Below are 14,214 nucleotides of genomic sequence, written 5' to 3' on the forward strand. Positions count from 1 at the left end.
CCGATTCGGAGCGCTCAGTAATCAAAAAAATCTCATCAGAGACTAAAGGTATGGGACAGAGAATCACAAGACACCGATTGGAAGCGTTCAGTGGTCAAATAATAGATCATAAAAATTCTTAGAACCTATGGCTCAAGCCTCATGTCTCATTCAGTGTCTGTTCCGGTACCATTGGGGTTCACCATGTGGCATTGAGACACGAGGCGTCGTGCGACAGTAACTGATCACTCCAATGTAACGATATCACCACGTCAGCCGCAATCCAAACACACATCACTGTAATAAAGTATGCTTGTAACCTTGTTCAAACAATCCTGCTTCCATCTGCCTTGCCTTCAGACCATCGATGCCGGGCCTGCCAGCCCTATAACAGGTTGCAAGGCCTCTGTCTGATATGTGCTTATATTGTAACCGGGAGTAAGTTATGCTTTACACAGCAGGCTTCTCAGGGGTGCCAGCAGCATCAGTCGGCCTACTCCAAGTTCGAATATGACCAGTCTTGCAACTTGTTATAATCGCCTCCTCGGTGAATGTCAGCCAGCAGAGAGGATCTGCATCGATGTTTTTGGACTGTATTGGGTTAGATCTTGCATTCAAAGTCTGTTTAGCACTGCACTTACCAGTACAGGGGGGAGTATAGCGACCCGCGACTTTGGCTCTACAGGGTGTCCGGTCTTCAATCCCTCGTCCGTGTCTGTGGATATGTTGGAATCGGATCTAACCCGGCTCGCTATTGTCGTCTGCGTTTCAGCTCTCTGAAGCGCACTTGTGAAACGCGAGGAGACGCTGTTTCTGTGCCGCACCGAAGCCTAGGAGTGTTAGAATCCTTGTTCTCAACCTTTGTCACATAGTTGAACTTACAGCTTTCGGCCTATGTAACATGCCCACGTTGAAATCCCACAGCAATAGCCTGCAGTCTTCTCCAACGCTTCCGAAACGGTAGTTCCTGTCATCACATCTCCAGGGGTCGAATGCTACTGCTGTTACCCACGATTGATGTCCCTGGCATCGCGCAACGATCATTGACTCGGTCATTGACCATATAGAAACGAGATCGTCTTGTCCACCCGTGAGGACGTATTTCCCATCAGGCGACCAGCACACGCATAAGAGGCCACCATAATAGCTCGTATAAAGATCCAGGAGCCTAATACATAGATTAGCTTGGAAACTAGAAGGATAGGTGATGCGAGCAACTTACTCCTCCTTCAAGTAGTCAATGATCCGGAGAGTGCCATCTTCCGAGACAACCGCAAGATGCCTGCTGTCTGGCGAAAATGCAAACGCATTAATCCGCTGGTTAGATAATTTCCAGAACGACACCGGATTGACCTTTTGGTTTCTAGAATGGACGGATTTCTCGATGTGCAAGCTCTCACGTCCGCCAGCCTCGATGATGGCATCCAAAGCCTCATTGCTCTTTTCTTCTGGAAGAAAGGCGGCCTCTTCCTTCTCTTTATCATATACAACAAGAGAGCCATCCATATGTGCTGCGAGGAAAAGGTTCTCGGATCCAGGGATCCAGCGAATCTCCGATACGGGAGTTGCATTGATGATTCCGTTCTTATTTAGACGTGTATACTTTTGCGAGATTGGTTCATACCATATAATCTCGCCGGTAGAGAAGCCCATAATCAAGTCCATATGAGTGGTGCTCTTCGTCACGCTATTAATATCGTGGCACAAACAGTGAGCTTTCGTAAACAGTATCTTGGTCAGATGATCTTGCTGTATTGATTTTAGTACCGCTTTTTACAGGATTCTTGTTAGTCTTACCTTATTCGGCGAGGACAGATCCAGCCACTGGAAGGCTCGATTAACATTAACAAATGCGAACAACCCATCCGAAGGACGGTCCGCCAGGCGCTTGGCCAACCCTTCGTTAGTGATCACACGAGATATGAACGAAGAGTTGCTTTTTGCCATGTTGTTCTTCGGCTTCCGGCGTTTCGAGGCATCTTTGCCTACTTGGGGTAAAAGCATCGAATTGCCTTCTCCGAACGCCGGGGTAGACGCATGGGATAATGGGCGGGTTAGGTTACTGCTTCGCGGGCTACCTGCGCCACCCTCGCTGCTCAGCTCTGCCGAAGCGCGCTCCTCACCTGGGTGCTCATGTATAGGCGCATTCAATCTCGAATTTGCCCTTTGCCTGAAGTAATATGGCGCTGAATTGCGAGTACTGAGGGATAGTAATGATATCTTTGTCCCGGCCGAGGCCGGCTGGGGATTTGTGGCAAGAGGATTCGGGTTAATAATCGGAGCCTCAGAAGGGTGCGGTGGAGGTGTAGCCAGATGTAAATCCTCTTTAAGCACGTATGTCCCTGCCAGGTCTCGTCAGTATTGCCGTCTACATCAGGTGGCGATGCTGACCTTCTCCGACGAGCAGCTGATATTCAGGTCCTGTTGGGGTTGATAGGATATTGTTCGTCTCGATCATAGGCGGCACCTGCCCAGCAGCTATAGCTGCATTGTAGGCCGCATGCGTGGGATACCGAGGAGGGGGCGGAAGAACACTATAGCAAGATCTCGTCAGTATGGGGAGCCACGGAGCATTGCGCCATTGAATGCTTGCGCGACTTACAACATGATCGCTAACGTCTTTTACTCGCCGGCTCGATTGTTGAAAGTGCGATTAGTCCGAGCGATAAGTACGTCGTCGCCTTGAGCCTTCGCAGAGAGGAGATCGGGGGGTGAGACGTCGAAGTAGAGTGCCTGGCGGCTCAATTGCTTGGATCAATTCCTGACGAGGTAGTATTGTATGTACAGTACCTTGCCTTGTAGGCGTTTATGGAGGGTCTAGCACAGTGTGGGGTAAGTGGAGCTGCGTTCTCGAACAGCTGGCGATCATTCATGCCTTCCTGCCGCGAGGGGATCCGTGATCTGACGTTATTATCGTAGGCAGTAATGACGACTCTGCCACTATCGCATCTAGTCCCTATAAAAATACCGGTAAAATCTGTGCATAACAGAATTTATTTCCTTGAGGAGTCTCCCATTGTGTCTGCGATATACGCCCACACGTGGAAAACGGGGTACATCGTTTAAAGTCCGGCACGGGCTTCCGCCGCGTTCGAAGGTGGGTCACAGACAGAGCTGTTGCCCGCAGCGTCCCTTTCGCAATCAATAGATAGGAGTTTCAACTCAAATCAACCTCCGAAGAAACCAGCAACCATCGACTGAACTGTCTATCTCTCCGGATACTTTTCGCAAGCTTCAGGTTGATCGCAATGATTGCCTGTGAAGACCGCCAATAAACATATCGGTTGCTCGTAGCGTGCGTGGCCGGCTCCATGGCGACAGGTCAGTAACAGCGGAGAAACCCTGCCGCAGCGTTAGATAATTCTTTTTGTATGAATAGTAACTGACCGTTTCAGTGCGCATATGTGTCTGTGGCGATGAAGGGACGGGGAAGTCCAGCTTGATAACATCGCTGGTGAAAGACATCTTTGTGACGAATAAAATACAATCGGTTCTGCCGCATATCACTATCCCACCAAGCATCGGCACCCCAGAGAATGTTACCACGACAATCGTCGATACATCTGCCCTGCCACAAGAGAGAAACACGTTACGCAAGGAAATCCGAAAGTCAAATGTTATTCTGCTGGTATACTCGGATCACTACAGCTATGAGCGCGTAGCTCTGTTCTGGATGCCGTATTTTCGGTCGCTTGGTGTCAACGTCCCCGTTGTGCTTTGTGCAAACAAGTCCGACATTACCGCAAATGGCACTACTGCGCAGGTTGTGGAAGATGAGATGCTCCCGGTGATGGCGGAGTTCAAAGAAATCGATTCTTGCATCAGAACAAGCGCGCGCGAACATCACAATGTCAACGAAGTCTTCTTCCTGTGTCAAAAGGCTGTGACACACCCTATCGCCCCACTTTTTGATTCGAAAGAAGGCGTGCTGAAGCCTTCAGCAGTAGCTGCTCTACGGAGGATCTTCTATCTGTGTGATAAGGACCAGGACGGCTATTTGAACGACCAGGAGATGCACGCCTTTCAGGCCAAATGCTTCCAGAAACCCTTGTCGCCAGATGATCTCGAGAACATCAAGCTATCCATAACACGGGGCTCCGAGCGGTCAACTGTGGATCAGGGTATTGATATCGATGGGTTTATACACTTAAACAAGATTTTTGCGGAGAAGGGTCGCCATGAGACTATTTGGATCATCCTGAGGACGTTCCAGTACACCGACAGTCTCAGCCTTAAGGATAGCTTCCTCAACCCAAAGTTTGACGTCCCCGAATACGCCTCAGCCGAACTTAGCCCAGCTGGGTACCGGTTCTTCGTTGATTTATTTCTGGTCTTTGATAAGGACAACGATGGCGGACTTAACAACGACGAACTTGCTGCACTATTCGCCCCAACCCCTGGTTTACCGCAATCATGGAACGATTCCTCCTTCCCTTCCTCCACAGTGCGCAACGATGCTGGTCTTGTTACTCTTCAGGGCTGGCTGGCCCAATGGAGTATGACGACGTTCGTCGAACCTAAAACTACTCTGTCGTACCTGGCGTACCTTGGCTTTGAACCCGCAAGCTCGCGTGAATCTACGACGGCTGCCCTGAAAATAACCAAGGCTCGCAAGAGGCGCCGACGACCAGGCCGTGTTGAACGCAATGTAATGCTGTGTTACGTTCTCGGGGCCCCAGGTTCTGGAAAATCATCGTTACTGGACGCTTTCCTCAATCGGCCGTTCGATTCGCTGTATCATCCAACCATCAAACCTCGCACTGCTGTCAATAGTGTGGAGCTTCAGGGCGGCAAGCAATGCTACCTCATTCTGGAGGAACTTGGCGAGTTAGAACCTGCCATCCTGGAGAATACATCGAAACTAGAGGCATGTGATCTGATCTGTTACACGTACGACTCGTCCGATCCCGATTCATTTTCTCACATTGTCAATTTGCGGAAGAAATACCCGCACCTCGATGATCTTCCGAATATCTACGTTGCCCTCAAAGCAGACCTCGACAAGACGACGCAGAGGAGCGAGCAGCAGCCAGACCAGTACACTGTTGGCCTGATGATGAATGCGCCTCTCCATGTCAGCGTTACATGGCATAGCATTAGCGAGCTATTTGTCACACTGGCGGAGGCGGCCATCAACCCCAGCATCGCCTTCCCAAAGAGCGAGGAGGAGCCTCCGGACAGGACGGGCCTGTATGTAGCCCTAGGAGCGACCGTATGCGCGGCGGTCGCGGCAGTGATGATTTGGAGAAGGACAACGGCCGTTTCTTGATGATGCCTTGCGTGAAGCTATCACTTCACCTGGCTATAGTGATACCCCACTCACAGTTTTAACCCGATAATAATAATGTAATCGAACTAGATAAATATAATAAGAAGGTGATCAGAATGGTGAATTCACCATGAATTGAGCCTCTTCCCGTTTACTGATTGACTCTGTTTTGTTTGTTTTCCCATGTTCTTGCCAGTTCCTGTTCCATTTAAGGAGGCGAGGCCTTCAACGCGTTTGTTCGCCAATAAGACAAAAGCACGCTACTCCAAATCAGGCAATCTCAGACCAGAAGTTCCGTCAATTGTCGCTGCTGCATAAAGATCCTCCTACCTTATTTACTACTATCGCAACTCACTTCCATCTCTCTTTCCTCCTTCCTCAAACTTTGTGCATCTACACTACAATTCCCTCTATACTCTACACCCCGACCACCACACCACCTTCGTTCCTTCCGTTAACTGAGATACAAAGTCTCCACGACACCTTCCTTGAACTGCGCGACGTGCACCACCACCCCATCTCAATATCATGGCTTCTGTTAGTTAAACCCTTCCCTCCCGTCTCTCCTCATACTTCAGCCTCAAAAACTTCACATACCGATACCACGCCACCTGCAGTTTCAGCTGCCTAAGCTCTCAACATGACTGCAACTATTAATTTGGCTGCACAACAACACCCGCACCACCGAGGCTCTCGAGCCACCCCAAAACTAAATGGACTGAGGCTAATCACAACCATGAAGCAGCGTCCTCATACCTACAACAACCAAGGAGGCTATCTTCCCAACGGCGCCACAGCAGGTCACACCGGCCTACCACAAGGAGCCGCACCTCTTCTTCCGAACCATGGACGTGTCATACAAACCGGGGGTGTCAGAGTGCTTTGCGTAGCAGACGTTCGAGGTGTGTTCCAATCTGACCACCATCGACGCTAAATACTAACGCCACTGAAGGCAACTTAAGATCGCTGAACGAACTTGCGAAACAAGCTCGCGCCGACCACATCATACACACTGGCGACTTTGGTTTCTACGATGAGACCTCCCTGGATCGTATCGCAGACAAGTAAGCACATCATGTGCTTCAGATCGCAGTATCGCATTGCTGACTTCGTGTGATTAGGACCCTCAAGCATGTCGCTCAATACTCACCTTTGATTTCCGAACCAATAAAGAAGGCAATTCAGCAACCGGGACAATCAGGACCAGTAAAGTCCCGCTTCCCAGCGAGCGATCTACCTCTCTCCGAGCTTCCATCTTTCCTCAATGGATCGCTCAAGCTGGATGTTCCAGTCTACACCGTCTGGGGAGCTTGCGAGGATGTCAGAGTTCTCGAGAAGTTCCGTTCTGGTGAATACAAAGTCGACAAGCTTCACATTATCGACGAGGCGCGCTCGATGCTCCTGGAGGTTGGAGGTGTTAAGCTGCGTTTGTTAGGTCTTGGCGGAGCAGTTGTCATGCACAAGTTGTTCGACAATGGCGAGGGTCGCACCACCATCGCTGGAGGACAGGGAACCATGTGGACCACTCTACTGCAGATGGGTGAGTTGGTAGATACTGCAAACCGCGTGTACGATCCAACGGAGACACGTGTTTTCATCACGCATGCGTCGCCCGCCAGGGAGGGAATTCTGAACCAGTTGTCTGTCACCCTGAAGGCAGACTTCTCAATTTCCGCTGGTCTTCATTTCCGCTACGGTAGCTCTTACAACGAGTTCAGTGTCAACCCTACTCTTGACCATTACCGTGGCAAGCTCGCTGCCTCCAAGGCATCATTCAACGACGTATGGGAGACTGTCAAGGGTGAGGTTCAGCCAGCGATCCAACAGAATGAGGCACAGCAAAATCTCCTCAACAATGCCCTCGGCATAGTTGAGAAGATGCCCACGACTGCCCACGGTGGTAACCCATTCGGTGGCCCTGTTGGTGGTTCTAATGCTACGGCTATTGGACAAGTTGACGAGAGTGCCTTCAAGAACATGTGGAACTTCAACTTGGCAGACGCGGCATTTGGATGGTTGGTTCTGGAGATCCAGGATGGCAGAATCGGAACCGAAATGAGAGCTCAAGGCTTCAACTTCGCCCACCGTGGTGCCAAGCAACACCCGGCTCAGGCTAACCAGCAGCAGCCTGCCCAGGCACCGGCGACGGGATCTGGTACTCCTGGAGCAAGCCACGCACTCGCCTCGGTGCCATCTGGACCGGCTCAAACTCGCTCTCCTGCAGTACCAGCTGCATCGCAGCCATTCAATGCTCCACAGCAACGTGCGTCAAACCAGCAGCAGCAGCCAAGGGGACCAGCAAGCAACCCGCCACGCGCAACAGGCTCGCCTGCCCCGTTCCAAGGACAGAAGCCAGCCACCCCGCAACCGGCTCAGAACGTAGTTAACCTTCCTGCTGCCTCCAAGGAGAATGAGAAGGCTCCCGCAGTTGGTGCCAATGGATCGGCGACCAACGGTTCTGCAGATGCTGCCGCTTCGCCAGTTCAGAAGTCCCAGGATATCATCGGTCTGTTTGTTATGAACGTTCAAACCGACGACGCCGTTAGGGATCTCTTTGTTGAGGAGGATAAGGCCAAGATCGTGAAGATCGACAAATGGGGCCAGTCTAACAAGGTTGTTCAGTTCAAGACAACCGAGGAGAGAGATGAGGCACTGGCACGCCTCTCAGATGATGTCAAGACTCGTTCCATGGAGGATCGCAGCAGGCCGCTCGTGAAGATTTTCCTTGCCAAGGACAGCAGGGGCACTTACCCAACTAGCCGTGGCGGTGCAGGCAACTGGGGTAGCAGCCGTGGTGGCAGCAACCCAAATGCACCACAGGCCGGGTATAGAAGCGCAGGAGGCGCTAGCGACAGCGAGAGTGGCCGTGGCGGACGTGGCCGTGGTGGAGCCAGAGGTGGACGAGGCAGCACTGAGAGGGGAGGGCGCGGCGCTCGCGGTGGAAGAGGTAGCTTCAAGGGCGACGGCAACACCTCACCTACGACATCGGCGCCAGCTGCTCCGGCGACATCGACCGCACCTACTTCTTAAGTCTTGCATTCACGATATACCTTTTACCTTGTCGCATTGTTCCACCAACATTCTCGATTCATGATAACCTTAATGGCCATATTTCTCTTGTCGTAGGCGACTAGGCATTACTTGTATTCGGGATTCTTTGAGATGGGGCTGGAGTTACCTTTAGCTTACGCCTCACGTTTATCACGTTGATTGCGATGATAGCTATTACTTTTCCTTCCTTGTATTTCTGAGCATAGTACTCCTCTGCCTCTTTGCAAGCACTGGCGCTGCGTGTATTTGTAAGGTCACGCTTTCGTGGTTGCCCATGGGGACGGAGATGAAGATGTGGCATAGAAAAATCAGATATGATACAATTGAGCCTTGTGCTCTATAATACTACTCCCACGCTTGCCTTGTGATACGCCGTGCCATGCCATTCCTGTAATATACTGTACAAAAATAGAACATAAGTGTGAAGGGATTGCCTTACAACTTCTCAACCGGCTTGATACCCTTGTGAATCGCAGCGATCCCACCAGTCAAATCCTCCCACCCCTTCCCTGGGACCACGAACCCAGCAGCCTGGATCATGTTTTTCCACTCATCCTGCCTCGGGAACTTCTCAATGCTCTCAACCAGATACTGGTAGCTCGCCCTATCCCCCGCGACGAGCTGGCCGATCAACGGAATAGCACCAAAGCTCCACCTCTTATACACGGCCTCAAACAGCGGATTCGTGACACCGCTGAACTCAAGACACGCGAACACTCCACCGGGCTTGAGCACGCGGTAAGCCTCGCGCAGGGCCTTCTCCTTGTCGGTGAAATTCCTAATCCCGAAGGCGACAGTGTACAGATCCACGCTATTGTCCGGAACAGGGAGCTCCTCCGCGTTGGCGACCAAGAAATCGAGGTTCTTGGAGTTGGCATACGGCGTCTCAAGCGAGCGCTTGCGGCCCTCTGCCAGCATGTCGGGGTTGATATCCGAGACGGTGACGCGGGTGTGGGGGGAGTGGTTCACGTTGTGGGCGTGGTCGAGCATGCGGAATGCGATGTCTCCCGTGCCGCCGGCGATGTCGAGGATGTTCCAGCCTTGCGAGGGGGAGGGGCCGGTGGTGGGTGTGAGGGAGCCGGAGTTGGATCCGGGGTTGAGGGAGCGCACGAAGTGGTCTTTCCAGAGGCGGTGGATGCCGAGGGACATGAGGTCGTTCATGGTGTCGTAGGAGCTGGCGACGGAGGAGAAGACGCCGGCGACTAGGAATTGGTTAGCGGAGAGTTGGTGGAGAGTAGGGGAAAAAGTAAGGGAAGGGAAGGGCGTACCTCTCTGTGCCTTCTCATGCTCTGCAACATTCTCGAAGCCGAAGTGAGTATATTTCTCCCCGTTCTGTTGCGGGTTCGGCGACCCTTGCGCCTGGCGGGATAGAGTTGATGCTGTGAAAGTCCGTGAAGGTGCGGTAGCCCTCAATGCGGACCTTGCCAAAGGCCTACATAATGTTCTTGAGGCCATTGTGCTCCTCAATTCAGCGTTGAATCTTTTTATGTCTGGAGTTGGCTTCAAGCAAGGCTACGCTACGGAAAGCTTCCCAGCGCCAAGAATAAGTTAAAGTCTCCGAGCAGCCCCGTTGCTTACGTAAGGATGCATTGTGCTGTGCATGGACCGCAACGCGGGAGCAATCCTTACGTAATCCGTCCATTGAGTTACCCCAAAACAAAATGGACAGGCCGCACCAGAGCGAGTCGGATAGAGGCGGCTTAGGTCGGTGTCCACGCTTCCCCACGGTCTGCCGGCGAACAAGTGAACATCGACGTTGAGGGATCCGCTCTGGCTTTGAGGGGAAATCTACGAGAGGAAATAAATGTTTCTCGGTGGCAGACACCATGCAATAATCCTCATCTTACAACCATGAATTCCCGTATCCCAAGAGCCTGTTTGGCGCGTGCTGGCCGCTCATTATCATTATCGTCAGTCTGCCGGGTTGCCCCACGACGATGCTTCTCGAGAGCCCCTCAACGATCGGGCGAGCACAAGGATGATCGACTGCGATTCCCTGGTGCACTGGAGGCCAAATTTACCACCGACTTGAATTTCCATAACCCGAAGGATAATGACGTTATATCGTGCTACAGGGTCATGGACAGCGAGGGCGTCATTGTCGACAAGACCTACAAACGAGACTTCAGTGATGAAGAGGCGGTAAAACTGTATACGGATATGTTGGGAGTGAGCATAATGGATCTTATTTGTCTTGATGCTCAACGGCAAGGTGTGTAGACTGCTCATCCATGGGTCAGCTTAAGTTCCATGACAGCTAACTCCATGTCCAGGTCGTATTTCATTCTACATGGTGTCCAGCGGAGAGGTAAGATTCCCACACAACTCTGCCATCTACAAGTCTAACCCGATCACAGGAAGGAATCGCAGTGGGCTCCTCCTCCGCCCTATCCGTCGAAGACGTAGCCTTCGCCCAATACCGCGAAGTCGGCTTCCTGATGCAACGCGGCTTCACCTTCACGGACGCCATGTCCCAGCTCTTCGCCAACATCAAAGACCCCGGCCGCGGCCGCAACATGCCCGTCCACTACGGCAGCACCGCCCTGAACGTGCACACCATCTCCTCCCCCCTAGCCACCCAACTGCCCCATGCTGCTGGCGCCGCATACGCCTTGAAGATGCAGCACTTGAGCAGCCCTAAGTCCACTCCACGCATCGCTGTCTGCCTCTTTGGCGAGGGCGCGGCGTCAGAGGGTGATTTCCATGCTGCGTTTAATATTGCGGCTACACGCGGATGTCCTGTGCTCTTCATCTGCCGCAATAACGGGTATGCGATTTCCACGCCGACGGCGGATCAGTACCGTGGCGATGGAATCGTCAGCCGTGCTGCGGGTTACGGTATCAACAGTATCCGTGTCGATGGAAACGATATCCTCGCTGTGCGAGAAGCCACCAAGAGGGCCAAGGATCTCTGCCTCGGCACATCCGACGGCGGCGAGGCGAAGCCAGTCTTCATCGAAGCGATGTCCTACCGCGTGTCCCACCACAGCACATCCGATGACTCCTTCGCCTACCGCGCACGCGTGGAAGTCGAGGACTGGAAGCGCCGTGATAACCCAATCACGCGGTTCCGGAAGTACCTCGAGAACGAGGGGCTGTGGGACGATACGAAGGAGACGGAGGCGCGGTTGTCGATCAAAAAGGAGCTGCTGAAGGCGTTTTCGGCGGCGGAGAAGGAGAAGAAGCCGGAGATTTTGAGTATGTTTGAGGATATCTATGAGGAGTTGACGCCGGAGCTGAAGGCGCAGAGGGCGGAGTTGAAGGATATTTTGGAGAGGTATCCGGATGAGTATGATTTGTCCGAGTATGACAAGGGGAAGGACTCGTTATAGGAGTAGAGATGGGGTATATATTATAAGTTGCTTGACCGAATAAACATTACTACACAATTTTGGACGAGGATTATAGTCGCGTATATACTGACATTCGGCTGCTAGTGAAATCTAACACTGCTCTACAAAATCAACGCTATATCCGCATAGGTAAATCTAACATCGATATAAAAAATGCAACGCTGTATCCACGTAGATATTCCCTACTCAAGACATCGATGCACCAGCTCCAAGATATGGCTCTCGCTCGCTATACCCAAGCTATCCAAACACCCTAACCCAACGCCCTGCTTCAAAGACAAGACAGTAAAAATAAATCAAATCACATCCCCTTCCCCACCTTCACCACCCCCGTAACAACCATCGACCCACTCCCCACCTCAACCCTCCACCCCTCCCGAATCAACATCCTACTAACCGCCGGCCCAACCCTCGCCACTCCCCCCTCACTATGCGTCCCCTTCCCCGTAATAATCTTATACCCCCCATGACCATTCACTCGATCCCCCAATCCCACCCACCACGATGTCACCTTCTCCCTCGCGATCCTCACCGCGTCCGCGACGCCAATCCCGTGAAGATCCAGCTGTGACGCAGTCGACTGCCTCGCGGCTGTCGCGTTCGCAGTAGCAGACGTGGCGCTCTTAGCCTTCGCGCCGTAGTCACGGCCGACAGAGGAGTAGTACGCCGCGGCGCCGCCCATCAGGGGGTCAGACTTGCCTCTTTTGTAGGCGGCGGCGGCTTGGTTGTAGGCTCCGTTGCTGAGGGCCTTGTAGTCCCTGCCATCTGTGGCGTAAGCAGAGGTCTGTTGCGAGCTTTGCCCATTGGCGTAGACTGCGTTGTGGGAGTTTGGCTTCAGCTTGCTCTCTGAGGGGCCGGAGAGGTCGGGGGGTGGAAGGCGGAATTCTAGTTGGATGGGACTCATGGGGGATTGTGTACCGCTGCTGTATGGTCGGGATGTGAGAGCCCTGACGAGGTCGCGGGGTGATGAGTGAGCGGAGGTGCATATTTGGACGATGGCTAGGAGCCTCGTTATTGGGATGGCGGGGTAGTCGTGATTCAGCTCCAAGGCTTTGAGATGCATAGAACTGTCATTATCGTCGAGTCCGAGTTCTTGGTGGGCGTCGATGATGGCATTGAGTACTGGCGGGACAAGAGTGCCGTGCTTGTGATATAGTGACCCAACCTGCTTGGTTGGCATGCCGGTAAGGTTTGAAATGGTCTCGACATCGCGTCTGGCGCTCTCCCACTTGCTCTCAGCAACCTCCGGACGCGTGTCAGAAGTCGTCGAGACATAATTTTGCGTTGATGGTTCCTGTCTCTTTTTCCGATTCCGACCCTTCTTCTTCACGGGTGGGATATCGCTCTCCTCGTAGAACCCATCGACCCCCTGTCGCCGACCAAGGTTTTCTTCAAGGTAAACTTGGTTCAGCAGCTCTTCCATGGCTTTCTCGGTATCGCTCTTGCACATCTTGAGCGTATGCTTGATATCATACGGCTTCAGGCCTGGGAAAGTCTCCACGAGCACAGCCTCCTTCGCAGCAAGGTCCATCCCCTTGAACTGGGCATCATAGCTATTAGCCTCGCCCCCCGCGGCTCTATCTTGCGAATTCTGTCGACCCGCATCCCTCAAATCCTCCCCCTCGAGACCAAGTGTCGCAAAGCCCTGGCTCAGCGACGTATCATCCGTCGTGCTACTCCAAGCAAACGTGCTATGCCCCTCACTGTTATCCTGCGCCACAGCATCCGCCCCATCTCCCACTACCGCACCACTACTCCCACTCGGATCGAACCCCATGGACTCCTCAACTTCAGCATCCTCCGCCAGCATGTCAAGGCTCTTGCACGCATTCTCTAAGTTTATCGGCAACGAAAGATCGTAATCGTAATCTGACAGGATGGCCAGGAACATCGATTCATCCAATGGTGGGCAATAGTGCGGCTGTGCGGATAAACTGTTAGCACAAATTATACGCTTTTTCCACTCCCCTACAAAGCGATCTAGACATACCTTAAGCTCGGCAATGCGCCCCTCCTCCCCCATCTGCTCCCAATTTTTGCGCTCCTCCTCCCCCATTTGCGCCCAGCTTTTGTACCTCTCGGGCGCCATAGATACAACAAGATTATGAATAATCAGAATATTAAACTCGCATATCTAGTCGAAAGGAAGAGAAAGCGGAGATTCGTATGCGTATGTGCGGTCTTCGTAAATAAGGCTGCCGTCCATGTTCATGTTATTGTTTATTCTGGGACAGAGTCATTGGTGGGGGTTTGGGTTAGATGCGCCCGCATTATGACATTTTAATGACCAAACGCTAAAAAGGACCCTTGCTAGCTGGAGGGGGGAATACGCTAACCTACTCTGTCCAGACAACACCAGTGAGTGAATACTACTGATTTATTACTCATATAGACATGTGTGAGTACCGAGACCTTTATCTGCGGCGAAACATCCCGTCAGAGCCGTCGAGAGAATGGATCTCTCGATTTAGAAAATCCTACATCCTTTGTCCGGCAAAATGAGTGGTTACAGAATGAGCCAAAATCCGACTAGCCATTAAAGGAGGCGGCTGAGACGGATTC

At 52.3% G+C, this 14,214-nt stretch overlaps 6 protein-coding genes across 6 annotated transcripts; 3 read left to right on the forward strand and 3 right to left on the reverse strand.

Moving 5' to 3' along the window:
* Positions 1–52: 52 nt before the first annotated feature.
* On the reverse strand, positions 53–3,595 carry VE01_01942 (uncharacterized protein). Its single transcript, XM_018271457.2, has 8 exons — positions 3,367–3,595; positions 2,582–3,321; positions 2,371–2,513; positions 1,777–2,321; positions 1,202–1,728; positions 862–1,147; positions 621–809; positions 53–570 (listed from the first exon to the last, which is right to left on the reverse strand). The coding sequence occupies exons 2-8, from the start codon at positions 2,584–2,586 to the stop codon at positions 430–432; spliced, it is 1,836 nt and encodes a 611-aa protein (XP_018133718.1). The 5' UTR covers positions 2,587–3,321; positions 3,367–3,595; the 3' UTR covers positions 53–429.
* On the forward strand, positions 3,078–5,402 carry GEM1 (ERMES complex Ca(2+)-binding regulatory GTPase gem1). The gene is made up of 2 exons (XM_018271458.2): positions 3,078–3,300; positions 3,375–5,402. Exons 1-2 carry the CDS (start codon positions 3,291–3,293, stop codon positions 5,246–5,248), a joined length of 1,884 nt encoding a protein of 627 aa, XP_018133717.1. The 5' UTR covers positions 3,078–3,290; the 3' UTR covers positions 5,249–5,402.
* A 184-nt stretch (positions 5,403–5,586) lies between these two features.
* On the forward strand, positions 5,587–8,642 carry VE01_01944 (uncharacterized protein). Its single transcript, XM_018271459.2, has 4 exons — positions 5,587–5,785; positions 5,991–6,150; positions 6,201–6,312; positions 6,370–8,642. Exons 1-4 carry the CDS (start codon positions 5,777–5,779, stop codon positions 8,276–8,278), a joined length of 2,190 nt encoding a protein of 729 aa, XP_018133724.2. The 5' UTR covers positions 5,587–5,776; the 3' UTR covers positions 8,279–8,642.
* Positions 8,555–9,832, reverse strand: COQ5 (2-hexaprenyl-6-methoxy-1,4-benzoquinone methyltransferase). Its single transcript, XM_018271460.2, has 2 exons — positions 9,568–9,832; positions 8,555–9,501 (listed from the first exon to the last, which is right to left on the reverse strand). Exons 1-2 carry the CDS (start codon positions 9,752–9,754, stop codon positions 8,735–8,737), a joined length of 954 nt encoding a protein of 317 aa, XP_018133723.1. The 5' UTR covers positions 9,755–9,832; the 3' UTR covers positions 8,555–8,734.
* Positions 9,833–10,014: 182 nt separating this feature from the next.
* Positions 10,015–11,688, forward strand: VE01_01946 (uncharacterized protein). The gene is made up of 3 exons (XM_018271461.2): positions 10,015–10,511; positions 10,573–10,607; positions 10,657–11,688. Exons 1-3 carry the CDS (start codon positions 10,151–10,153, stop codon positions 11,629–11,631), a joined length of 1,371 nt encoding a protein of 456 aa, XP_018133722.1. The 5' UTR covers positions 10,015–10,150; the 3' UTR covers positions 11,632–11,688.
* A 20-nt stretch (positions 11,689–11,708) lies between these two features.
* VE01_01947 (uncharacterized protein) lies at positions 11,709–13,957 on the reverse strand. Its single transcript, XM_018271462.2, has 2 exons — positions 13,643–13,957; positions 11,709–13,573 (listed from the first exon to the last, which is right to left on the reverse strand). Exons 1-2 carry the CDS (start codon positions 13,739–13,741, stop codon positions 11,954–11,956), a joined length of 1,719 nt encoding a protein of 572 aa, XP_018133721.2. The 5' UTR covers positions 13,742–13,957; the 3' UTR covers positions 11,709–11,953.
* Between the last annotated feature and the right edge of the window lie 257 nt (positions 13,958–14,214).

The sequence above is a fragment of the Pseudogymnoascus verrucosus genome (genome assembly GCF_001662655.1).
Source record: "Pseudogymnoascus verrucosus strain UAMH 10579 unplaced genomic scaffold scaffold_5, whole genome shotgun sequence".
In the NCBI taxonomy this organism is placed as follows: Eukaryota; Fungi; Ascomycota; class Leotiomycetes; order Thelebolales; family Thelebolaceae; genus Pseudogymnoascus; species Pseudogymnoascus verrucosus.

Excerpts from the sequence above, each read along its gene's own strand:
- VE01_01942 (XM_018271457.2), bottom strand. Across the intron at positions 2,322-2,370 it reads TCAGCTGCTCGTCGGAGAAG|GGACATACGTGCTTAAAGAG; the intron begins GTCAGCATCGCC and ends GAGACCTGGCAG. Across the intron at positions 1,148-1,201 it reads ATTGACTACTTGAAGGAGGA|GCTCCTGGATCTTTATACGA; the intron begins GTAAGTTGCTCG and ends TCTATGTATTAG.
- VE01_01944 (XM_018271459.2), top strand. Across the intron at positions 6,151-6,200 it reads TTGCGTAGCAGACGTTCGAG|GCAACTTAAGATCGCTGAAC; the intron begins GTGTGTTCCAAT and ends ACGCCACTGAAG. Across the intron at positions 6,313-6,369 it reads CTGGATCGTATCGCAGACAA|GACCCTCAAGCATGTCGCTC; the intron begins GTAAGCACATCA and ends TCGTGTGATTAG.
- COQ5 (XM_018271460.2), bottom strand. The coding sequence starts at position 9,754 with ATGGCCTCAAGAACATTATGTAGGCCTTTGGCAAGGTCCGCATTGAGG. Across the intron at positions 9,502-9,567 it reads GCATGAGAAGGCACAGAGAG|TCGCCGGCGTCTTCTCCTCC; the intron begins GTACGCCCTTCC and ends ACCAATTCCTAG.
- VE01_01946 (XM_018271461.2), top strand. The coding sequence starts at position 10,151 with ATGAATTCCCGTATCCCAAGAGCCTGTTTGGCGCGTGCTGGCCGCTCA. Across the intron at positions 10,512-10,572 it reads TCTTGATGCTCAACGGCAAG|GTCGTATTTCATTCTACATG; the intron begins GTGTGTAGACTG and ends CTCCATGTCCAG. Across the intron at positions 10,608-10,656 it reads ACATGGTGTCCAGCGGAGAG|GAAGGAATCGCAGTGGGCTC; the intron begins GTAAGATTCCCA and ends ACCCGATCACAG.
- VE01_01947 (XM_018271462.2), bottom strand. The coding sequence starts at position 13,741 with ATGGCGCCCGAGAGGTACAAAAGCTGGGCGCAAATGGGGGAGGAGGAG. Across the intron at positions 13,574-13,642 it reads GGCGCATTGCCGAGCTTAAG|CCGCACTATTGCCCACCATT; the intron begins GTATGTCTAGAT and ends TTATCCGCACAG.